This window comes from Stegodyphus dumicola, chromosome X2 (genome assembly GCF_044657685.1).
Source record: "Stegodyphus dumicola isolate Sdum_Otavi_A_Nest chromosome X2, ASM4465768v1".
NCBI lineage: Eukaryota > Metazoa > Arthropoda > Arachnida > Araneae > Eresidae > Stegodyphus > Stegodyphus dumicola.
Genome location: NC_140781.1, coordinates 32,570,569 through 32,598,128, shown reverse-complemented (window position 1 = coordinate 32,598,128; position 27,560 = coordinate 32,570,569). Strand labels below are relative to the sequence as shown.

General features: G+C 31.8%; 1 protein-coding gene across 4 annotated transcripts in view; it reads right to left on the bottom strand.

Annotated features, from left to right (window-relative positions):
- Positions 1 to 317: 317 nt before the first annotated feature.
- LOC118180861 (cytotoxic granule associated RNA binding protein TIA1-like) overlaps positions 318 to 27,560 on the bottom strand; it is a 554,155-nt gene continuing 526,912 nt past the window's right edge. For all 4 annotated transcript variants that reach the window (XM_085810190.1, XM_085810192.1, XM_085810193.1 and 1 more), the window contains 2 exons: positions 14,148 to 14,281; positions 318 to 6,034 (listed from right to left, as the gene is read on the bottom strand). In XM_085810190.1, the coding sequence (XP_085666316.1) occupies positions 5,875 to 6,034; positions 14,148 to 14,281 (294 nt within the window). In that variant the 3' untranslated portion in view covers positions 318 to 5,874. The remainder of the gene's footprint in view (positions 6,035 to 14,147; positions 14,282 to 27,560) is intronic.

Here is a 27,560-nt window from a genome sequence, read left to right as displayed (position 1 = left end):
ACTGTGTTTAATTCATAATACTCTGAGATTTTACGCAATGATGATCCTGTTATTTGTACATTTATTTATTTATTTTCTTTTCGATGTGAACTGTGAATTTTATGTCTCAGTTTATTTGACAATTTCTCAGTTTTTTATCACTTTTGCTTTACAGTGTGCTAAAGAGAAAATGTAAATTTAATGGCTTACTATTTTCCAGTGAAGGGTTGAAGGTAAACAAGTTCTCGATTGTGAAGCCATTTTCTTAACTCAGAAAGGAAGTAAACTTATGCTATTGTTTATCTGAGCAATAAATTAATGAATAACGCAATAAAAATAAATGACATAAACGAAATTTAGAAATTTATCACTTTTATTTTCTTCCATTTCTCTTTCTGGCGCTACAATCATAATTCCAAATCACAAAACATCTTCTATTTTATTATTATATTATATATTTTTAACCATTTAAATTCACTGATGGAGTGTTTCAGCTTAGCATAAATACATTTCATTTGGGGCTTCGGTTTTTAACATTACAGACATACAGAACAAATGCTATGCAAAGGGTGGATAACAAAGCACACAAACAAAACATTTGTGCTGCTATTCGGAGAGAATTGCAAGAAACCCTAAGCCTCCTGGAAATAACAGGAACCGTAGGGTTTTAGGCATGTCAATCAGTACAAGGAAATTTAGAAAACGGACGAATTTTGCTTCCTCTTTATACATATATATACTATATTATATATATATTGAATTCCGAAACCCCACTGATACACCCCAGGTAATACAGTTTCAACAGATTTCTGCCCAAATGGGGATAACGTTTTCAATTCCTTATTGAAATTTCGACACTCACACATTAAACATACGCACATATATAAGCAAGCAAGCTGGATATCTCAAACAACAAAAACAGCAGTCCCCTGTCAACTAACAAGAATTGTATTTTTGATTTTGTAAGAAATTATCAATGTTTGTGAGTGTCACTTGTCCGTTTTATTTGTGTATAATTCATATCGGCGCGACTGAAAATCTTCAGCTCGGATATAATATCAAAACGTGTAAAAAATGAGTATCGTGCGTTCGCACTTGCGACTTGTCACGACCTGCTAAATGCAAAAGAGAACTTTTTATGTTTTCTGAAAACTTGTTACTTTTTAAGTTTTGAAATCATTCTACTTATCGCATGCCATGCCAGACAACATTTTAGCAAACATTTAAAAAAACAAGATATCTAGAAGAGAGGAAATATACCAACAATATGCTGCCACAAAAAGTTCAAAATATATATATGTATATATATCCATAAACATGATGCATTTGCGTGTGTCCGAGAATATATATATAAACATGTATATTTATAAGCATATGTATGTATACATACAGACACACAAACTGATAGATAAATTCATCTTTTCGCGGCTGCGTACGGATTATTCATAGACTATAAACTTCCGAAAGTAAAAGAACGAATTGTCAACAGCAAGATTAGTTTTTATGCAGTTTTTCGTACTGCAAAATTGTTTCAGATCAACCTCGGAAGCTATCTTTTCTCTTTGAACATCAACTTGTAAAACTAACGACTTTCTTTGACTTATATATTTGTATAATTTACCCAATGGGTTTGGTTTGGAAACATCATTGTTTATCATATGCAACGAAGGTCATCTAGGAACAATGGACTTAGAGACAAGGACATATACTTGACATTCGCACGGTACATAAATTGTCAAACGCTCGCCAACTACGAACGTTTGGTCTGGCACACGGACTACAAATACACAAACATACGTTCAGTACACGCACAATACTACCGAGACTCGTTTAGACTAAGTGTACAAATCTTTGGATGCTACGTAGCGAAACAACCTACATGTCGCGTGGCTGACTACAATCAGATCTAAACTATCAAAGCTCCTACAAACTACTACGTTTGGTTATAAAGTTACATTTCGCGGCCGAGCGGCGTTTTACGCGTTCTCTTCTAATTGATTTTTTGCTTGGAAACCTTAGTATAGAACTAGCTACCGCACACAGTACAACACAGTGCCTTTGCAGCAAACGTTGCTCACTGTTGTTTGTATTTGGTTTGGTTTGTACATTGTGCATACAACGCTGTATAGAGATAAACTCATATTTATTCAGTATAATTAAGGAATGGTTATTATAATGAAACTATTTGTATTAGCCAAAGGTTTAAATAGCTTTGATCTTGACAAGAAGTACCCTAAAAGAGTACGTAATAATTTATAATGATGATGCAAAATTTTGATACAATCTAAATTTAAGAAATATTTGTATTTCAGTTACTTATTTATTAATTTATTTTGTCACATTTTCAGGAAATTTACATACGTCGCGTGTATCCATTAAATATAATGATAAATGATAATATTGATAATTTATGTTTGATAATGGGAATATCATTTCACTAAATCGATGTAATTAGTCAAAATAATTTACTTTGTTTTGAGAAAATATTATTATGACAGAAGTTCAAATTTATTTTCATTTTAATAGCATATATAACTCCTTAGGCTAGTACAAACAGTTTAATTTCTAACTACGGCATGCACTGCATTACGCAGTGCAGGCATAACCAATGTACCACACTCAAATCAGCTAATATGATATTTTGCTCTGGTTTTGTACAATGTGAATACAACGTTGTATCAGCTCATTCAGTATAATAAAGTAATGTATTTGTGTCCTTCATATGCCACACAGCCTCAAAATTCTATTTATGCCGTTAGCAAACAAAATGCACATTTTAAAGACAGTATGAAAATATCAATCATCTCTCTTGAAAAGGAGGGTGATTAAGAAGTGGTTAATCCCCACCACAGCTTTGATAAAATAAACAGGTTTTAACAAAAAATTATCCATTTCAACCCCTTATTTTATTTTTCCAAAAATACTTATTTGTTTAAGAGAGGAGAGTAAAAAGTTAAGAGAGCTGGTTTAGTATTCATTAAAGCAAGCGGCTAATGACCTGCATAACAATACTGCTTCTTTAATTCCAGTGGTTTGCAAAATACAGTGCACAATTTCCTAACTCTCATTTTAAGTAAAATATCTTGACCCATTTCGCATTAAACTGTTACAAAAATTGCTGCAAGTTTTACTAGCTATCAGTCAAGTTTTAAAACTTAGGACTATATGAGCTTTAGAAACTGATGTGCTTTATAGATTGCGTACCATTGATGAAAAGTAACAATGAGTTCTCATGTAACGATGGAACTAACGAGTTCTAATTACATGAAGCTTTTCTAATTACCGGTCGAATGAAATTATTTCTATTTAAAGCACACGATTTCAAGTACGTAAATTGTTTTACATGCTCATGTAAAAGAAATTATTCATGCTGATCTACATCATTAGCTACGAAATAATAAAACGCTTGATTTAATTAATATACTTCCAGCAAGCGAATAAGGATTGTCGTTTCAATTTGCTTTGAAAATTCATACTCTTTTTAACTGCAAGGTAGTGTGCCTAAGGCAACTTTTTACTTGCAAAATTTACGTGCTCTCGGAATCAGATTGTGTTACGAACTGTATTACATTTTATGAACTGCAGCTAAAAACTCATCAAAGATGCGTCTGCTTCTACTAAACACTGATGTTTGAAGAAAAAATAAAAAAAAGGTTAAGCATTTTGTGAATCTGAATAATCTCTTAAGATCAGTGGTTGTTTTTCTGCTGTTCTGTTAATATTTTAATTAAGTGTGCTGTCATACGTGTAGCGCTGCGTTTACACAATATATTTGAAAGAACGTTTAATTTAAATAGCTTGAAGAGTTTTGTTGCGCGTTTCGAAAGTTAATTATGAATCAAGTGTGTTAATGTGTCCATCTGTTTCGACGTTAATCTGTAAGCTTTGGTGCTTCCCCAATAAGCACGATGCACCATTTTGATAACCACTGGATATTATCAACGTCAGAATCAGGACGTAAGGATTTACAACCCGTCCGATAAATGTTCTTACCATTTTATATTTTTATAAGCCCGTAGAAAAAATGCTACTGAAACGGCATTCAGCTAATGTTTTGTGACAAATGGTAGCTCTTTGAAATGGAGAACAAAAGGGACACGACATGTTTCTACGGGTTTCGTGATTCCCAGTGTAGCTCGTTCGATCTAACCTCTTAAAAAATTAAACTGCAAACTGACTTATCGGGTGGAAGCCTGGCTTTGCAAGTACATATGAATGCAGCTCACTATCCAAAAAAAAAAAAAAAAAAAAAAAAAAAAAAAAAGGGGAAAACAAAAATAGATCTTCATCGTACTTCCGAAAGTGTACATACACCGATGTAATCCAAAAGTTCCTCCGTTTTTCAAAACATACATACATACTCACAAACATCCTGTAAATTCTATCTTATACTCAACTACTAACAACTAATCTTCCTATTTTATGTGAATAAATAAAACAGTGCTTCTAACTCAGCACCTTTGGAACATGTAATACGTTCCAGGGAATTTTAGTTATCTCTTTTTCGCTCACAGCGCCACCTGGGGGAGATAACTGAGATGACTAACTTGTAACTCTAAGACGAACAGTATACTAGATGATTTGTCTTGGTCACTGAACACGTGATGACATTTAAAATCTATGTTTTCCTTTTTTTTCTTCCGTTGAAAACCAACAAACACAATAATTAAAGGGTTAGTGCAGGTGGTGACTGTGTAGCATAGGTTATGGTATTTCGGATTCCAATGCCGAATTATAAAGTCACCCAAGTCCCCCCACCGGGAACCTTCTCGTTTCAAATTGTAATAAAAGTTCGACAGCCACAGTTAATTTTTGCCATTGTTCCACGATATATTTTGACACATAGCATCGTAGAGACTTTGACGAAGAGTTCTTTTGCCTCTGGACAAGCTTCTAGCTTTTCAAGATTAAATGACAACTTCCTTGTAGGAGAGAGCTTAGAACTTCCATCAGCACTTTTCCTCTAACAACTCTTCACCAAACCGTCTCTCATGGGTTAGGATTTGTAATGTTACAAGAACATGCAAATTTCAGTAGAACAAGCATTTTTCGCAGGGAAATTTTGCTGCATATTAAAATATAAGTTCAACGTCACAAATTAATTATTACTTTTGTTAGATTTCAAATACTGGTATAGATGCTTTATGGATGCAGAACATTCCAGAAAAGAAAACCACACTTATAAATAGAGGAAGTATAGGGTATTTTGAATTCGTCTAATGTAATCAATCATACTACTAGACTTCTCCCTATTATGGTAAAAATTCTTTTTTAAATCTTAGAAAACACATTCATATTTTTATGTAAAGTTTACTTTCTATTAATAACCTACTGATGACATCAAAACTGGCATTTGCTTTTTGAACACATTTTCGGAAATATTCTAAAAATCTCTTCTCTGAAATTAAAAATGTATCACATCTTCAGTGGAGCAACAATCAGAAAATATCTTTTCTTCAAGAAGTATTTAGGCTTAAAACGTATTAAAAATTTGAACATGCATATTTCTCAATAAATAGTTATCTGTGAGCTTCATATATTCTGTGTACTTCAATGCGGAAAACGTTCCTAAGACCAACTACGGCTATTGCCTTCTCAAAAAATAATCATTCTATATTCCGCTAACTCTGAAGTAACATTCCCTTTTCTAAACTATTCTGCAGGCTTACAGCATATATTTTTCTTCTTCAAACTTTACTTTCAAAGACGATAACAAAACAGTAGTTTGCGGAACTCGAAGCAGTTCTTTCTGTCCTTTGTCTGAAAAGGTTTTCGTCCCGGTTGTGCGGTGGAGGGCGCTTGGCTTAACTTGAACAAGGGGGGATACGGGTGACTAGAAGGGAGTTTTGCCGCCACACATACAGACGCACCTTACATACAGTTGATGCTGGGATACTACTGAGCCTGATACTGCTGCATTGGATAGGCACCGATCATTCCTGGTTGTTGCAATCCTTGCGCCAAGGGGCTCTGGGCGGCAGCAGCAGCAGCTGCAGCTGCAGCAATCTGAGGCTGACCAGGAATGCCTTGCCAAGCCATCTGCATTCCCGCCATTCTGAAACATAGAAAGATAGAACATATATAGATAAAGGAAACATATTCAGTCATGTAAGCTGAAAAATCAGAAGTTAACTAAGAGTAACTGGTATGGACATACGTATTTAACATCCCTATGTATATTCAGTATATACCATGTCCACAACAGGTCTTAGCGGCCTATGTTCTCAACGGTTGGTCATAGGCATGTATTTCAAATTATAAAAATGTTTTAAATGACGCAAAGATTCAATTTTGTGAATTTAATGACATAAATTTTGCAAAATTTGCGAAATCTTAACTTTTCCTACTTTCTTCCGTTCTCTATACTTATATAAAGGAAAATTTTGCCCTCATAATAAAAAACAAACACAAAAAGCTTGATTCTGGTGCGTCCAACTTTGACTCAGATTTTATTTTTCAATAATTTCAAATTTTGATGTTATATTCAGTTTGTAATGAGGTGTCGGTTAATAAATGAATTAGAATAATTTGAGATTGATTTTTTCCCTCATTAGATGCGATTTCATGACATTCTTCCGTGATTTGCTAGTTCGTGACATCCTTTAATTTACAATTCTATTTCAACTAGTATGCTAAAAGAATTTTAACTCAAGTAGTCTATATGTTTACAAAGTCTAAAAATACGTTCTTAATATTCTTGCAAAGTTTTATTACTTTAATATCCTAATCTGGTAATCGCACAAAAAATTCATTAAACTTCAAACATTTTTCATTTTTAGTAACGTAAATAATATTACGAGTTGGCTAAGTGTCGATACTGAAGCCTGCCACTGCTTACTAGAACACGAATTCTGTGAAAACAGATCTCAATTCTGAAACTTTTTAAATATTGATCAATATTTTTCACAATAATCTACATAGACATACTTAGTACTTAATCTCTTAAGCCCAGAAACCACATTTTTCTAAACTGATATTTTATTTTTAGTTACGTACAAATGAAAACATTTCACTCTTCAATTTGTGAACGGTTTCTGAAATGATCTCCGACTCTAAAGTCAAATATTTCGGTCAATTTTTGTCGCATGGGAGTAAAACTTTTCATGTTTTATTTTTTAAAGCAATTATGAAATTTTCCTAAACATAAATGTAGGGAACGAAGGAACGTACGAAATATCAGATGTTGTTATTTTTATAAACTGATTTCTTTAGCGTTAGGTTCCATAGTTAAGACTTTCGTAAATTTGTTTTCTGAATAAAATTTATGTATATTGATCTAAATAATTTCAGATGTTTTGTAGCATTTTGATAAAATTAAAAAAATATTTATTATCAAAATTAGCTTACCATAGTTTTTTTCGTTTAAGATTTTGTTAATTGTTTCGATTTAAAGTTTTTGATAAAAGAGCTTAATGTATTCCTTATCATGCAAATATTTCCCTTACGTTTTCTTAAGTGTTTTGGGATGTTGTCTTCTCTTTTTATTCCGTTAAATATTCTAACAAAACTAATTTTCTCACGCATATCTTTTTTGTATTATCAATAAGATAAAAGAAAAAGAAGACTGCATTAAACTATCACATAGAAAGAAAACGTTAAAACGTTAACGTTAATTAGTTAGGAAGTATTATTAATAATTAATTATGAAGTTAATTAGTTATGAAGTATTAACGTTAATTAGTTATGAAGTATTGTCGAAGCAAAGCGTTATACACTGACTACCAATAAGTATTTGGACACCTATGCAAATGACGATATCTGCGGTCCCAAGGTACGCCACGGACTCCGCCGGTATATATCGTGTAGGAAACAGCATAGGCGTTAGTCGCATGCAAGATGCCTCACGGGTCGGACCTCTCTGATTTCGAGAAAGGTATAATTATCGGGTATCACAAATGTGGCCGATCCTTAAGGAACATATCTAGCGATCTGAAGTACACAATATCGACAGTGGCCTATGTGATTAAGAAGTGGAAGGTGAGCGGTGATTGTCGGAATGTGCCCCGAGTCGGCAAACCAACGAAACTGGGGGATAGAGACCGACGAGTACTGTTCAGAGAAATTCGGAAGAACCGCACCGAACCGATAGCCCTCATCCGCGAGGAGTTTCAACAGGCATCCGGGAGTATTGTTTCAATGAATACCATCCGTAAGGAAGCACTTCTGCTTGGTTTTCATGATCGTCCTGCTTGGTTTTCACGATAAGCCTTTGATCACGAAGTCCAACCGCGCTGCTCGGTTAATGTGGTGCAAAGCACATCAAAATTGGACCGTAGATCAGTGGAAACGGGTTTTTTGTAGTGACGAATCAAGGTTCACATTTTACCGTTCGTATGGCAGGGTCTGGGTCTGGCGTCTACCTGGAGAACGTTTTCTGCCAGAATGCATTGTGCCAACAGTCAAGTTCGGCGAAGGTGGAATTATGGTCTGGGGGTGTTTCTCCTGGTATGGGCTGGGACCCTTGGTCCCCATTCATGATAAGCTCAGCTCCGATGCCTACTTCACTATTTTGGATGACAATGTGCTTCCTACATTGTGGCAGTTTTACGGGTTGGACCCCTGTTACTTTTAGGACGACATTGCCAGTTGTCATGTTTTGACGTTAACCAAGGCTTGGTATGGTGCCAATGAAGTTCATCGAATGGACTGGCCTGCCCAGAGTCCAGACCTGAACCCTATCGAGAACCTCTGGGACGAGTTGCATCCCCGAATTCAGGGGTGCACTACCCGTGCAAAATCGGTGAAGGAACTTCTATGTCTTCTCCAAGCCGAGTGGAAGAAAATACCACTAGCTGTCATACAAAGACTTGTGGAAAGTATGCTCCGGAGGGTCCACGCTGTAAATACCTCTCGTGGAGGCTCTACCAACTATTGATTTTGAATAAAGTTAGTTTTTCCTTTCTGTCACAGGTGTCCAAATACTTATTGGTAGTCAGTGTATTGTCGAAGCATGAATGGGAAGAATGTATTTACTAAAACCATACAGTCGAGAGTGCAATTAGGGTAATATATTTATGGCATTAAAGCTGGGTATTTCAAAAGTCTAGCGTGTTAACTCTAACAGAAAATTAAGGTTCTTTTAATATTTGATTTGACTATAAGCATTAGCAAACTTATCTGGTAGAACTAAAAAGAAAAAATAAACTATGAAATTTTTGTTCAAGATCTGTAAATAACTGCGCAACTGTGGTAGTAACAACGAAGACCGGCAGATAGACTAGACTATGCTCTTTTAAAAGGTCACTTTACTCATAACAGAGGGAGAAACGAAAAACCCTGCTTTGCAGCAGGACGTCGACGTTAAAAGCTGATTGACCTTGAATCGACAAAAGCGTATGCAATGAGATACAGTATACTATATATATATATATTTATATCTATATAGATATATAGATATAAATTTAACAAACATTCTCTATTCGTAAAAATCAAATTTAAAGTTAATTAAATTTTAAATAATGAAGTTTAATACAAATAAGCGATAAATTATTGCTGCGAACTAATTTATAATATCATTTAAATTCTGAGAGCATATGTAAATCAAGTGCAAGTATCAAAATTTATGAATAAATATATAATTGTTTGTTAAATTCAAATTTCATTCCTTCCAGCAATGGCGCAAGATAATTATTTAAATTCACTTTACTATTTCTTCTTTTGATACATATATATATAGTATTGTTTATATATATATATAAAATAATCAATAAAGATAATAATCAAAGTCATGATTCGCAACAGTCAAATAGTATATATCATGCGATGGTTGCGAATAGCGACTTTGATTATTACCTTTATATTAATTTTATTTTCAAAATTATATACGGGGAGTTTAAAAATTTGTAAAGAAAATTTACACACATGTTTTGTAATACATTTGTACTGACATGCATAGAGAAGGACAGTGGCCTGTAGCCTTCTAGGTATTTAAAATTTTACTAAGTTTATTCGCACTGAATTTAATTAAAATTATTCTACATGCTTTTCCTTTTTTCCCCAATAGAGTTCTGTACATTTCATCAGTGCTAATAGTGTACTTCTGGTGATTTATGCTTGTAATTACTACTTTTTACGGAAATTTGATGTACAGTTCTATTTTTGAGTATTGCTTTTTATAAGGATTCAATGTATGATATCCGTATAATTCTATTGGTTTGTTTACGGGTTTTTTGTCTACTGTTTTGTGCAGAGATTTCGCCAAGAGGTACCCTTATTGTTCTGTAGAATTTTGTGTACTGGCTTTTACAGAGATTTGGCCTAGGGGTATCAAATAGGTTTACAGGGATTTGGCCTAGGGGTATCAAATAGGTTTACGAGTTTTTGTCTGCTTGTTTTTACGGTGATGTAGCCTACAGGTGCCCACAAAGGTCAACGGGTTTTTGTCTATTCGTTTTACCCGGATATCTAACCTATGAGTACCCGTACAAGTCTGTTGGTTTTTTTCTACGGGTGACCGTAGACCAGATCTCTGTACAATTTTTTTGCGTATCTGTACGGGGCACTTTCAGCAGAGCAAACCTCGTATTATAAGTAACCTTGATAATTACGACAGATAACTTGTTGAACAAGATTTTCTAGCGGTTATTTTGCTATTGGATTCATTATTGGAGAATTACAATTCTGAGTTCCCCAAGGAGGCCTAGAATGTGACCGACATCTGCCCAAGCATTTACTAAATGGATCCCATGCATGCTGAATCCAATTTAAATCAGGAGAGTGAGTATTGTATACGTGTAATAGCATCCGTTACTTGTAATCGTTCATGCTCATGTAGTTTTACATGAGCATGTGCTTTTTTTATATGTAAATCGAATTTGTACGACGAACCACTTATTATCCTCTAGGATAGGTCAGACCTCTTTCTAAAAAACTGCATCTCTATGTACGTAAGTTTTTAGAATTTGCTATTCAAGCACATGGAAATAGTAAACGTAAATGCAACGTGAATAGTGAACGTCCTCTTCCTAGAATACTGCCGTAGCCTGTCTATAGACCCTTTATAACGACCCTTTATAACGACGATGGGTGATCTGTGTCTATATTAGGATTTTCTTCAGATAAAGAGAGAGTATGAAATAACTCTGTAGATAAAACGGTGAACTTTTACATAGTAGTATATTAGTTCTACTGTTTCATTGTCTTTAAATGATTGTCTTTAAATTCTGTGTAGCCCATTTGTAAGCAAATAATTTACATTCGCTATCTTTAGTGTGCATAAATAATGTTCCCAAAATTACATAAATATCCTAAAAATGTTAAATTTTAATTAAATCGTTAAATTTTAATTTTATACTTTATTCTTCGTCTTGCACTCATCACAAGTAGCTGGTCCAGTCAAAATATTTTAAGCAAATCTTGGTTACGGGAGGGTATACTTAAGCATTGTGATTTCGTAACAACAATTTATGTTTAAAACCCTAGTGAAATTGCTGACCCCTTGAACAGAAAGGAATCTGTATATTAACAGTTAAATTATATCTATGTCCAATTATACCTATGACCGAGGACTAGAGGTGGTCACGATGCAGAAGAGTTATGCGTTTAAAAATTTCAGCCATCTCTACAGTAAGAAAATTGCCAAATTTTCACTTTAGCTTTAATAAGGTCACACAACTCTCGGAAGAAATCAGCTATAACACATTCATTATTGAAGTCATAGGGTTATTATTATCAATTGCAACTTATGAAAAAATAGCTATATTTGCTTCGGCCATTTTTAATGATGTAGGAAATGAAATTGGCTAAAATACATTTCTTTCCCTGTGTATACAAACTGGAATCCTATGAGATATGCTCATTTCCAAAATAGACATTGCTGTATACATTCAAAGGCGTTTTGGACATAGAAACAAATACTGCTTACTATTTCATATGCAAAGAGACGATAGAAGATTGTGCTAGTAAAAAAAAGTAGTTTATTTGCTGAGAACAGAAAACTGAAATTGCGAGATAAGCTGCGAAAACTTTGACAATTAAAAAAAATAAAATTGGAAACATGAAACATGTTTTGGAAAAGCACACAGATACATTTTTCGATCCAAGGAAATATAGCAATCTCTTGATTAAAAGCTTAAAATTCTGCTAATGAATATAGGATTGATACTTAAAATGCATTTGATTAAACTCATTTAATTCATATCAAGCCGATTAGCATAACGAGTTTTATTGAAATGAAATTTTAATGCATTGAAATAATTTATCATCTCAATTATATTGTCTGTATCGCAAATGATGCGTCGAGTCTATTAAGGTAATGGATATTTAAGATTTGATACAACCACCGTGACTGCAATCATATTACGAAAAATATACACTTCTGTGATATTCGGAAGCAAAGAACGTCAGTTTGAAATAAAAAATTTGCAAAATTAAACCTTCGATTGATATTCGGTTTACGAAAAAACATTATGCATTTCGAGGGACACCTTGCTTGTACTCTCGAAATGTTTTAAAATAAACATATACCAATGAAAGATTCAATTTTGCCTAATCTTGCATGTACTACTTCAGTGCTGCATTTTCCCTTCCACTATAAATATTTATGTATTTCATAGTTGTGGAGATTTTCTATGTAATCCAAACTGACTTCATTTTAGAATCGTCAGAACGTAATCTAAAAGAACGTATCGGGTTTGTCGGGTGTTTTCAAAATCTAAGAAAAATTAAAGTCCTTTGTCAATTAATGTCATTTCCAATGAAAATTAATGACCCATGAATAGTAATATAAAAGGTGAGATAATAGCTAACAGGTATTCTGCTTAGATAAGCCTCTCCCGAGTAAAAGATAAGCTTGAAATTAATTTTCATATTTAAAGTAAAAAGATAAAAAATTTCACATTGTGCGAGCATAATCTTTGCTCTTGCTTTTGGCAATATCAGTCTTCAGTTAAGACCAAAGTCACATAACTAGACAACTTAAGAAACAAAACAGAAACAAACAAACAAGCAGAAAAGTTAGCTCATAATCAGAGATATAGAACTGAAAGGAAACAGTGCCAAGTTCAAAATTTCACTGTAATCAGTGTACACGATTTTTGGTTAATTGGAGAAAAATTAATGTTACCGCACTTCATTTATACGATATTTATTTAATTCTTACTGAGCTGATTGGTTCATTTCTTTAAATTGAACTAGTTATATCAGATATTGTAATCAGTGAGTAGAAAATCGAAATAGGACAGAAAATGCTTCGTAATTCTTTCTAACACAGTTATCAGGACTTGTGTTTCTCTTGATTTGCTTTGGAAACATGATATGTCCTGAATAGGAACAGGGAGCTTACTCAAGCTATGTTCAAGATTTATGTGTAACAGACGACACAAGCTGGAAGGGTATACGAAACCCTTTATTTTCTATACTTTTACAAGCACTCTCGAACTTAGGGATACAAAGACCAACCACTTGTGGTCTGAACGTAAGAATATAAAACTACTAACTAAAACTCTAACTAAAAGCTAACTTTGAATTAGTATACAAATGCCTAGCACTAAGACTGGCCTTTATTTAAAAGGGTACGTATGTAGTACGCCGAGCTGCTGAAACAACAATACGTTTACAAATATCACAAGGGCTAAACCTCTGGCCTTAAAGGCAACCAGCAACTGAGTGAAAACTCGTAAAAACTGCAGTGGCAAGCGGCTTGCTTCCTAAATCTCCTTCTCTTTCCCTCTTGGCAAAAAGCCACAGCTTAAGTACTTGGGCGTTAGCAAGACAATTTTCAAAAACAAGTTAAAGCATTTAATTCTGGCCGGAAGTAGAAAATAAGAAGTGATAGTACAGTTTTAAAATAAAATAAACGTTAGTAAAACTTAGGATCCTTACACAGTTACGTTATCTTCTATGTATCTTATTGTTTTAATTGCTAGTGGATTACGTAAGGAAAGACTGCTATGACAAAGTGCATGAACAGTGATGCAACCGCCTCTGTTTTATCTCATTTCTTGCCCTGAACAACTTACCAGCAATTGCTCCTGGATACCATTCGTATTAAATTGATAAGTTTGATGTATTAAATTGATAATATCTTGCGAAGAAAAATATTTAATCGCTTTTGTTGCTTCATTGTTTTAAGTAAGATTTTAGAAATATTCAGGAAATTTTTATGAAAGCTATTTTAAACATTATTGCAATACTTAAAAAAATAAAAGTTCCATGTAAAAATCACATACCCGAATCCTTGTCCATAGTACTGTCCATAAGGATACTGCATTCCCTGAATGAACTGTCCTTGGACTTGAGGAAATCCTTGAGGGTACCAGTAGCTCATCTGTTGGTACGGAAAGGTATACTGCGCAGCTAGGTTCTGAAATGATGAAATTTTTAAGAATTTCGGATTTTGACTTGCATGCACATGTAATAAATCGCAAAATAAAAGTACGATAACGAATTAAAATAATTATTAGGAACTCGAAAAATTACAATGCTGGTAATTTTGTAAATCCATAAACCCAACATTTCTTTGGTTATATCTTACCTCGTAGAAGATAAGGAAAAGAACAACATACACCTAAAGTTTCGGTACAAAGTTTTTATTAGCAAGATGAATGTTTTAACCGATTTTTTAAAAATGACTGCTTTTTACAGGTTTGGAATATTTATATGCATATAAAAATCTATTAGATTTAGCCCATATTGTTTTATCTTGAGGCAGTACTGTAAAATAAATACGAATAAAATTAAAAAGATTGTTTGAAACATTTGAATTGAATATTAAATCAAACATAAAATACATTTATCGTAACATATATATACGCATTTAAGTTATTGGATTGTGTAATTATGGTAAAGCACACATATGCTAACTGTCTACTTCCATTCCGTTCTGCTACCACTAACCTTGTAGAAGAAGTTTGGATTCTAGAGATTGTTAAGTGCCTCCATTCCTCAAAGCGTTCGCTTACCACTGTACAGGCCAAAGCAGCATATTCATCTACCATAGCTATTGTTTGTTTGTATAATAAATATAAAATTAGACCATATAAAAATTAGAAATTGAAGCTTGGTATTTTTTATCACCAGATGGTGACTATGTCATATAGCACTGTGTTACAGAACTTTGCTTGTCATGCTTTGTAAGCTCTTCTTTTGTGTACGCTAATAAAAGCAAAACTTGCCTGTGACTTAGTAACCCAATCAGCTACATTTAAGTTAAATAATGGTTTGGACTTTATGGAAATACACATGGCAGAAGTTGCAGAATCTTTACGAAGCCGAACTGATTTGCATGCATTTTATTCTTCGTTTTAAATGTCAGTTTATATGTCTGTACTACATTTGCAAAATTTACGTTTGACAAGATCTCAGAAAGTACTTTGAAGACGGAGAACGTTTAAAAGACAAGAATAATAAAAGTTATCTCATGTGTGGCATATGAAGGAGCGGAAGAGTTTAAACGTGCAGACATCAGAGGTAATGAAGTGGAAGGAATGTTTCACTGTTTTATCCAGTGAAATCTGTCAGAAATGGAATTACAGTGAATTTATTAGAAATCACATTTTAAGCAGAATTATGTCTGAAGGAAAATTGAATTTAGTGTATGCTTTGTTCTGCTCTAAATTCTTTGTATTTTGAAATGAATTCTAATTGTTTCAATTCTGCTTTTATTTTCTGATTGTGCTAAGACTGCTTATAGGAAATTTAAATCTTGAAGCTGTCAAATATGGGTTTCGATTATCACCCAAACTCAGAACATCCCAATCCACTGGCGGAGATGATCCAGCGAAGATGATTTATGGAGTCGTAAACTAGTTTCTTCTAATATCTCCTTGAAACATGATTTGGTCATTTCCAGCTTGTATCAAATTCGAATTATTCAAGATTATATAACACGAAAGTAAAATAACACGATGCACTCTTCAAAAAGTTTCGTTTTGAGTTTATATGCTAACTGTTTTTATATACGCTGTAAATTCTCAGAAATACTAAATTTTTAAGTGTTTATTGATTTTAGAATCACCCTGCATACATTCCTAGTGCATCCACTGTAATTTACATACCAATTAGATAAATGTAAAAATATACACAAATTTATAGATTTGCAATTTCGTCGGAAATATTCTATTTTATTTTGTATTTTACATTAAAAATTTCTATTTTATGAAGTATTTTACTTTTTATTCTTTATGTTAAATATGCTTATTGTATCTATTTTTGTTACTCATTTACATAACTATCAAACTTGCTCTGGGTAAGGAAAGCCAACATTATTAAATAATTCTCTAATTATTGACAAGAATATATTAGTGCAGTTATAGAAAGAAAAGTCATGATATCAAAATAAAATATTTTTTTGAAACGTGAGAAATTAATGAAGAACAATAAAATACATTTTTGATAGATTGGGAGGAGGGAACGGAGAGAAAAAAAAAGAAAAGATTGATTCTGATATTACTAAATTGGAAAAGGGGGCTGCGACATTATACTCTGGGTTAAAGCAAGCTATTATTACTGCCAGAATAAGTGATACAGCAAATCAATATGCTAAAATGCAGATGAGATGGAACAACGTGAAAGCAGAACTGAACTTAAGTAATAATATACGTGAATAAAACATCAAAGTGAAAAAAGAAATTTCAGAGAAGTTTAATATTCAGTTTAAAACATGGGTACATCTGAAATTGGAAAAGTAATTGAAATACGTACATATAAGTATGACTTTTAAATATGACTTAATACGTGTAATTTATATTTTTTTAATATGTATAATGAAATATTTCCTCGTATATGTACATTAAAATATGTACATATTTGGCTGTAGGTGAAAAAGAATGGATACATTTATCTTTGTTCGTGTCCACTTGTCAGAATTTATCATTAATTAATTTTATTCTTCATGACTTATTATTACAACTTTATCTGAAAGAAATCGTTGAACTGTAGTTATTATTGCTCTTTTCTCTTCATCAGTAGATTAAAAAAAGAAATGCAGAAAATTTCTGGTAAGTAGACATACTCGATTCCTGGTTAAATTTCGTGGTCGTGTAAGCGACATTAGAACTTTGTGCCGACTTTTTTCTGTAAAAATAATTATGGGTTAGTTTCCTTATTAGAAAGATTCTATTTTATGCAATGTTATTTCCATTCATTCTTGTACATAAATTTCTGCACTTCGGTTCTTTACATTTTAAGAGTACTTCGAAGAGATCTAGATAGTTACCTAAATTCTTTTTGAAAAAAACTTTTTAGATAAAAACATTGCACATAGATATTAGAATTTCAATGTAAAAAATCGATAGTGTCTTTGCCAGAATTCGAGCCACGAATCTTTTGCTTACCAACTGCACGTGCTAACCACTTACACCAGAATTTCTCAGTCTAAGATCCGCGGGCAACAAATGCCCTCGAAACCTGTCTTTGTGGTTCTTCTAGGTTTCCAAGAAACGCAAAATATAAAATACTGCGTATACTACATTATAGTTGAAAATCTCAGAGTCTGGAAATTACTGATGGCAATCTTTAATCAGTTTTCTGCCAAGACTGACACTTCATGAAATTTATTACTAGTTTTACTTCGAACTTAATTTATTACTTTGAACTTTCTGCTCTAGTCATTGCAGCGAAGGAGAGATTGAAACCATTATAATTATGATACTTCTTACCAACATATACATAAAAAAAAAATCTACGCAAGAATCGGTAGACTCATCTATCTCAAGCCATTCATATCTTAATTCAATTCTGTTGTATTATTGTGACTTATCTCACTTGCCTGACAGTAACGGCAGAATAAATCCACGAAATTTATTGTGGCAAGGACTGCAACTCTAGTGGGCAAGAGCCTCGTATTTAGAGTGGCCCCATGCCGCACAGATACTATACATTTACAAACATTCATGCTTTCTCCAGGATTCGAACTTGGGCCTTTCGGTGCAGCAGTCAGTGTCGCTAACCACTATCTCGATTGGGTGGGCTTACTCATAGCTTTATGTGAGTAACAACATTTATTTATTAAGATGATAATTATCCACACCTTAATAGCTTTGAATTATTATAGCCAAATATAAATTTTATTCTATTAAACTTAATTAATTAACACCGATGTAAAATTAAATATATTTTAATTAATGGTATTTCAAATACATAAATATATTTGTAATAATATATGCTAAAAAACTGCTTTCAAAGAGTAAGGGAGTTTGCGGAATTTTTAAAAGTGGTCCTTGCTTGAAAAACGTTTGAGAAACGCTGGCTTACACTTCGAAAGGATGGACGGGGTAATATGTAGGGAGTTTATAAAAAGTGTATGAAAGCCTGGTGAAAAGCAAAAGAAATTTTTAATGTTCGCTAACAAGTTTCTAACACGAGGTGAAATAAGCCGATTTTAGTAGAAATCATTGTAATACATTGTAATGAAAGATAACTAATATTTGTGTGCATGCTACATGGAATGTAATGGTTGAAACTAAAATACTCTCTATTCCGCAAAAGAGACCGACAAGGAAATGTTTCGTAGTTAGAATTAGTTAAGTGGAAAACTTAACTTTATTGAGCATAGTTTGCATATTTTTAAGAGATCCGCCTATTGCTTCTCTTAAATAGACGATGTCAGTTTAAAACTTTCGAGTGCTGTTACTTGTTCTTCAGATGAAGAACGTAATCTGATTGCCTCTGATAAAGAAGATCCAACACAGAAACCAAAGAGCATGTTATCATTTCTTTTCTCAGTTTATTTATTTATTTTTCTGTTTGAGCTGTCAAAGAAGTCATAAATAAAAGAAATGCATGCCATGTTCATGACTTTAGAGAAAGAAAAATGGGTTTGTTGCATTTCAAAATTCAAAGCAAACTTTTTTTTAAGCAGAAGAAAAACAAAATTCTAATCATTTGCGTAATAAATCTTTTAACCTGGAGACTTTTAGTGCTATACACTGAAATATATTAAGCAATTTGTTTTAAAAACTTAAATGCGTAAAAACAATACAGTCAGATATATTTCGCGTTTTTTAAATGAGTAAATGAATAGTTTTAAATAAAAGAAGAAATTTTAATCTAAGAGAACTTCAAAATAAATTTACTTTTAATTAAAATTTAATAGTTAGAAAAATAAAAAAGTAATGTTTCAATAGATTTGCAAGATAAAAACCTTAATAAACTAAAGAATTTAATCATATTGATGCAATTTGGAAAAGTAAAGCTAAAATTTTCCTATAAACCTTTTTAACATTCTTTAAAAATTCTTTACTAAGTTTTCGAATTCCATATTTATTTAGAGTAAGAAATAAAGTTAGCAAAAATATAAGAATAGTGTTAGTAAAGACTTTAAATTTATTACGTAATATGCTACCACATTTACGATGATAATAAGTATATTAATATGAGACAGCACGAAAACGTAAGGACTTTAACGCAAAATAATCCTTGAAATTTATATTCTTCGCCACTTTTCAGCAAAAGAAAAAAGTAATTTCCTTGTCTTAACTGAAAATCGACTTTTTGCAATCAATTTCGTGAATAGTTTAAAGTGCTTAAGTTCGTCAATAGATGGCGCAATGTGTCTAGCTCAAGCGATTAGCCAAAAGTCGTATTTTTAGGTTGTTTTATCAGCAAATTATTTACGTCTTTTGGTAAAACAAGATTAAAGACAGTCTTTAGTGTTCTAGGCGACAAAAGAGATTCCTCTGAGGAGCAAAAAGAGACACTATTACTAGTTTTAAAAGAAAACTGGTAAAGAATCACCCTTTAAATGTACTCGTATTACAAGGGGTCGTCAGGTTAAAATGAAAGTTTATCGCGCCGAAAGAAACGTGGAAAATGTTACTGCCCTCGCAATAACAAGTTTGGGCAAACTTCAATTACTTTTTTGTTTTAACTACTTCCATTTCCGAGGATAAATTTCTCAGATAATATTTTAATGAATTAGTAACTGAAAACAAAAAATAACTTTTTGTTTCTGGAATGGGTATTTAATTTTTAAATTCGAAAAACTATTGTCAGGGTTTTAAAATTGTTTTTAAAATAGATGTTTACTCTCTTTTTAGAACTATATTTAACTTCATTTTTAGTTTTGGGATATTTATCTTAGAATTCTATTTTGTTATTTTTGGTATGAGGAAACAGTATTTTTATTTCAGATTTCGTATTTATTTTTAAAAAAAATGACATTTTCCTTTTAAAAATAAATATTTAAAGATTGGGATACACTAGAATGAGCATCTACGTCAGCAATGCTCACTGCAGTAATAGGTATTCATTAATCATTTGAAAAATTTATTAAATAAGAATATTTTACAATGCAGGAAATTTATAAAATATGACTGTGTAAATATTTTCTTAATTAGGAAGTTCATGAAATTATATCTTCCTCTGAGTATTTAGATTGTGCTAATTTAAATAATCAGTTTCGTTTTAGAGATTTCGAGAAATTATTTTGAGCAATAAAATTTATAGACACAACATACAATGTTTTTTTTTCCCCTAACATGCTTGAACTTCGTTACATAAATTTGTAATTAGGTGTTTTCATTCGTGAAGATATTCAACTATGGTCATGTAAAATGAAATAAGTAATGCATCACAATGCAGTATTTAAAAGCGATTAGTAAATCACTACTTTGCAGTGTTTATTTAAAGATCACCCGTTTTGGAAGAAAGTGTTATACAATATTTGCGATCACAGGATATTTATTTATCGGCTTATACAGTCTTTACACAGTCTTTCTCTTTTTACCTTTTCTTATTCTTTTTTTCATAATTTTATAATTTCTTTCCAAGAACAAAAATTGAACTAAAAAGTTATTATCTTCTCTTTTGAGAAGTAAAATCATGTCACAAAAGTGACTGATCGCTTATTAGGCTATCAAACAAAATTAGAAAAACATATTTTTTACACTTTTTCTAATACTTTATACTATTAACACGTGAAGTACGATTTCATCTTTTCGACATAAATTCCGCGAGATATTTAAATATTGATCTAATTTTTCATCCGCTAATTTTCTGTGAATGCTTTCGGTTGCTGGTTTAAAGAAATAGCTTTTTTTTTGAATTTATATGTCATTTCTTGCCGAATATGTCCAACTGGATTTAACTGTGGACTCAGAAATAGTATTCTAAGTATTTCAGGATAAATATACAGAAAATGGAGTTACACATTCACAGAAGTACGTGTAGAACGATTGCCTTTTAGAAATCGGAATTATTTTGTAGATTATCTCTTTGTGTGGATGATTTAAAAATACCGATATGTTTATGTTGATACATTACACCATCAATAAAATTAAGATTATACTCTGAATGGTATTCAGGCACTCCTATCTCATACCTCCACCACTGCCATATTGTACTGCTTCTTTTTACTGTTTCTTCTACATATATAAAAACTGACCATCCAACCCAACTTAAATTAACTTAGATTACCTAGCCACTAGCCAATATCACTTTATTCCAGAATTTAGAGTCCTTGTTTTGAGAAGGAAAGCTGAAATTTCGTGTTAATTTAGTAACGCAGAATATTTTCTTTGTCATCCTCAGCATATTAAATTACTACTAGTTTAACAATCTTTGGTTTAAGAAATACTCCACCTGATTAAAAATGTTTTACGGTTCGATTACTTTAATATTCCGACTGTTTTTCCCATTTTCGAGAATGTTTTAGTATTTTAATATTTTAGTTAATTATTTATTATTTGGTTTTTTGATTGTATTGATATTTTTGACCACATTGCAGTGCATTGCATAAAGTATCTTTGATGATATTCTTTTATTTAAAATTTGTCATACATTGAATAATGTTTTATTACAACAAAAGATATTTATTTCTTAACGTAACTACTTTAACTTTTCTAAGAGATTTCTCTTTCTTTTGGTGTCAAATTAAGAATTAATCTAGGTAATTTCTAACTACATTTGCTTTCTTGAAGCAGCCATGATGACAAACGCAAGGAAACGTTTCGAAGAATTCGTGAATCTGATTGTTTAGATCAGGGATACCTTTCTTCTTCTATAGACCCATTAAAAAGAATAGTTTCATTCATCGGTCGTATACAGTAAACAACATAATCGTAATGCAAATAATTCGACCTAACTGATTTTAAGGTAAAAAAATGATAACGATAACATAAAGATAACTAAAATATAAAAAGAGGGAAAAGTTAATAACGTTGGTTAGGTAACAACTTTATTTGGGATAATTTTTCTCGGATGTCTTTTAAAATCCAAAACTTAATGCATCCATGTTCTTTGGATAAGACTTGTGCTTGAAAATTTTCCTTCAGTGCAATCAACTCCTCTTGCATTATAATATCCAGATCCGATGCATCGCAATTCTATTAACCATGCTGGTACATTCAAATATCCAACGTCTTGGATTCTTCTTTAAATTCTTCTTTTAAATTTTGCAAGCAGCTTGTATAAAACAATATTATAACGCTATAGTTTCTGATAAAGTACAGCTATTTTCAATATCGGAGAATCGCTTTGACTTATCAACATAATGGAATTGTTTTCTGTTTAATGTTGATATAAATCAGTCAGTTTTAGAACGAAAACTGAAGATAATCACGACATATCAATAAATAATGAATTATCAAATTAATTACTAATTATTTTTGTAATTAATGGGGTGTTAATTATGACTACTAACTGACGATGTATATTTGGGCGAATCGCATTTGATTCCGTGTAAATTTTTATCGAACCCCAGGTCTTCAATACCGATCTTATTGGGAACCGCTGGTGTAAATGTTACCTATTACTTCGATGTAAAATAATGTCATAAGCTTACGTAACATATTTGTTTACAGGTGTTTTTGTTAGCAGTCTCGGCACGTTCGAAGATCTTTGTGCTATTTTTCTCTTGCTTTGAAGAGCAATATTAATTTTTAATCTTATTTAAAAGCTGTCGAAAATAAATTCATGGCTATAAAGCAGACTGCAATAAACTGAAACGAAATCACATTTAATCTGACAATAATTAAACGAACACAGGAATAATCCATATTATAATTAACTGAAAAATACTGTTAATAAGTTGTATTTTTAAACAGTTTAATTCGGAAAATAAATTCATTTGGCTAAGTAAATTATATCAGCATTTAAAAGAAGAACACACAGGGAAACGGAAAGAATATATTTTTTTGATATTTTACTCTTGAATTTCGATAACAGTCAATAGGAAACAGGAGATTAATGACTGCGCACTTTGTTTTTACGATTTAACAATTTACTTTTAATGTATGATTTAATATGTACTATTAAATTACAAATTGTTATAGATATAAACATTTCCTAAATACTGTGATTCAGTCTGCTGTCACTGCTGTTATCCATAGCATTTCTTTTAATTTTTGTTTTCGGGCATAATTTTGCTATATAATGATAGTTTATGATAGCAATTTTTCTGTCGTTCCCAAATAAACAAATTGAAACTAGGCAAGATCTGGTTAATTTACAAGCTGGTGAATTCACTCACGGTTAAACGGGAGTTGACTGTACTTCTTTTTAAGATGGATGCACATACGAGTATTAACTTAATTGTTGAACATGTATATAAATTGCTGAACATATATATAAAATCAAAAGAGAATAATTAAAACAATAATGGTAGTGAACTAACTAAAAGGAAAAATATAAATCAAAACTGAAACACAAACATAACAACATATAAAATAATAACAACATAAGAAGTAGTCGAAGATTCTTTGGTTTTTTTTAAAATTTTATTTATTTATTTATTTATTTTTATTTAAAAGAGCGGCCGAAAATGTCTCAACAGCGCCACATTTCTGAATTATAACCATCTAGATAATTAATTTAGGATGTAAATCAAGAAGTGAGCATAAAAATGAAACATATTTAAAGTAATTTAAAGCAGCAATGCAAAGCTATCAAAATTGTTTATGTAATATTATTAAAGAATCTAAAAAATGAAGTTTAAAAGATTTGTTTTTATACTATCATCAAGACATAATCTGCTGCGACGTCACCTTAAACAAAAATTAAACTAAAATACGCGAAATTAGAAACCAAAAAAACAATTAGGCAAATTAAAAAAAATATTTAATCAAAGAAATTGCAAAACTACTAAATAAATGCTGCAAAACAAAAGTAATTGAATTTTAAAGTCAAAATTTTAGGAAAAGAAACCAAATTATTTTAGAAGGTAATTTACCTAAAAGTAAAAGCAAATAAAAATTTTGCTAAGATAATTTTTGCATAAATAAAAAATTTCCAGAATGAGGAAATACGGGAAGAACCATATTAAGGAACTGATGGAAATAAGTCTGAATTAGTTTATATTAATGAAATGTGTTTGAGACATAATTCAATAAGGAATGAACTCAAATTTGAAAAAGGGAATTAACTAATTAATAAATTGAATAGAACAGAAAAAAATTAAAACTCTGTTAAGAATAACTGTTCTTCATATCCATGGAACATCTTAATTTTGGAATTTCTAAACTTTTGTTTATACATGTATATATATATATATATATATATATATATATATATATATACATGTGTATATATACACATAATATATACACACACATATATATATATATACACATGTGTATATATATATACACGCTATTTGGAGATCGTTGGTTTATTAAACATGTAAACATGTTTATAAAACATTAATGACATATATGAGAAGTGACAATAGTATTCAGAAATTCAGCGTATCTTAAAACAGACGTCACAATCAGTTTATTGTTTTGGCTTGATTGAAAACTAGAGAAAAGCCTTTTTTTACGTAAAAATATCAATTTTTTCCCGTAATTTATGATTTCATTCCACATGATTGTTACGAATTTGAAAAATATTTAAATTTTTATACTTGTGGCTTTGAAACAGTGAAAACGCTCGTATAAAGAAAACAAATATTCATCTGAGAGCAAACGTACCCTCCTCCCACAAAGATTTAACATTTAATGATTTCATTTCCTTTTTTCATTTAAATTTATAATAATTTTAGCAAATTTTATATCGCAGACGTCCTTCGTAAAGGTGAAACATTTTGTTTTATTTGAATTTTGTATAATTTTTTATCATGTCTGAATTTTCTGTTCATTTGAATTTCATGCTAATATCGGCAAAATCAGTTTGAAGCAGCGATGCACAAGTTAAGGGAAATATTTGTTTCCTGTTGTCTGGCAAGATGAATAATTTCTAAAAATCAGGCCCTTAACATGAGGAACTGCATATCGATTTTTTATTTATGAGTTATAAAATAGATTCAACAAATAATTTTCTAAATTTCTCGATTTTTTCGAATACACTGAGACATCATTAGGAAACCGTTTTTCTCGATTCAAAATTCGTACTTTTAGACAGTTCCAGACATACGTCGACACATATTCTTATGACGCAAGTCAAGATTTTTATTACGTTAATTTTATCAGCTTTCAAACATTTTATATATACTAGATAAAAATATAAATCCTGGAAAAAATTACAAATTTATTTCTTTCGTACAAATATTTACAATATGATTAATCAAATTAGATTTGTTGATAATTCGAATGTACTTCTGCGTGATGTTATGCAGTACGATGTAAAATAATGAAACCTTAAAAGTCAAAATTAGTATTTTCTGAAAACATTAATTCTGTATAGTGCTGTCTCTCGTTTTACAAGGGATTCTTGTAAGTTCAATTATTAAATGAAACTAAAATAGAAAATGTTACATGGACTTTAAAGTAATTTTTCAATATGTTTCTATTATATATACTCCTGAAAACTATAGAAAGCTACAGATATAATTTTCATGGTAAACACGTGTGCTAAACTATTTCCCTGCATGAAATTAGATTTAATACTGAATGTTAGACCGGGGAATTAATTTTTATGCATATTTAAGCAACAAATACCACAAATATTCCGATTTCATATTTGAATAACATAGATTTCTATACTTTGAAATTTACTTTCAAATATTCTTTAAAAATTACAGATTAAAATATTATAAAAAAGGGAAAGTTGCTTTTTGAAGTTTTTATTTTTATGCTTATTATATTTCTTCTGCAGTTATTTTCTATTTAATCAGTAAACATTTAATATTTTCATAGTTATACGGTTATTATTATTTAATAATTTCATAGTTGTGCGGTTACTATTATTTAAATTAACCAGGTTTTTCTAATTTGGATCTTTACTAAAGGTATGGTCAAAACAATCTACTATTTTATTATAGCTCCTACAGTAATTTTACATAGAAATTGTAAAGGTCGAGAGTGGTAAGTGATAAATAAGATAATGCCATTTTATGGTTTACGTTTTGTTTATTATTTGAAAATTGCATCTGTGAGATAGCCCCGTCCTTTGCGATGTAATGACGGACTTCGCGAATAAAATTGTCTGTTACTTTCAATGGCAGTTCAGGTGAACTTGCTTTCAGGTGACGTGACTCTTTAGAATCTGTAAGTTAGGGAAACGTGATGGTTGCGCATTTGCCTAAGGCAAGGGTTGCCTTTGTTGAGCAATTTTTAAGAAAAGTTGACTCGAGTTCACTTTATATCTGGGGAAAACTACGAAAACTTACATACAGCTAGTCTATTCACCAAGATTTGAAGCCAGGTTGAACTATGAGTTTTCAGCGACTTAACCCCTCGGCCGCTGGTAGGCCCTTTACTTTATTTATATTTACGGTATTATCCCATTTTACTGTATATATACATTGTGCAAGGCTGGAATTGTGACACCAAGAGAGAAAAGCCACAAAGTTAGGCACATTATGGCAATTGTAAGTGCAATTAAAATATGCAAATGACTAAAATGTTTTACTTCTCTTTCAATCAGAGACACCTTGGGAGGCTTGCGAGGAACATACATGGTGTAAAATATCAAATAAATAATTCTGCCACGTGTAGCTTAAAAAAAATTAGGACTTGTGATTTGATCGAGCGATTTCTTGAGAGTTTGTTAGCGGGCCACTTGTTAATACTTATTGCAAACCAAAAAGGGACAGAATCCTTCAGTTCAAAGATGTTGGTTCGTCACTCCGGCAAATCGCGACTCTTGAGTTTCAAATGCCGGTACTTTTTCTCAGACGGATGGTTGGATTAGAAGAATAGGATGTCTTTATCCTTAAAAGGAAATCGGAAGTCATAAGTAAGCTAATCAAAGTCTCTACAAGTCATCAAAGTGTGGACATCGCATAGCTTACAAACTGTCCAGTGTGTAACTTGATTGCTTAGCTTACTGTGTCTCTACAAGTCATCAGAAGACGACTGTACGATGTTGGGCTACGAGCTAGGTGAGCAGCTACAAGTACTCCATTAATCCCAAACCGTAGTTTTCAAAGGCTATCATGATGTACAACTAAGCAACAACGAAAGCTAGAGTACAGTGTTAAACGTTTTAGGGATGAGTACTGCTTCTTTCTCAGAAAAAATTATCAGAGATTGGTTTGGAGAATATGTGGCCAATGACATGGGCAAGCATTCAAAAATGAACCTACGGCCTTGCTGCTGGAGTAATGGTGTAGAATGGAATAATGCACTTTAAGCGAACTCCTCTATTCTTTTTTCGCGGCACACTGAGAGTTCAGCATTATGCTGATTTGGTTCTTGAACCAGTGACACGGGTTTCCCTGCAACGTGTTCAGGAGCGTGATTACAGGATAAGTGAATTTTGCGTCA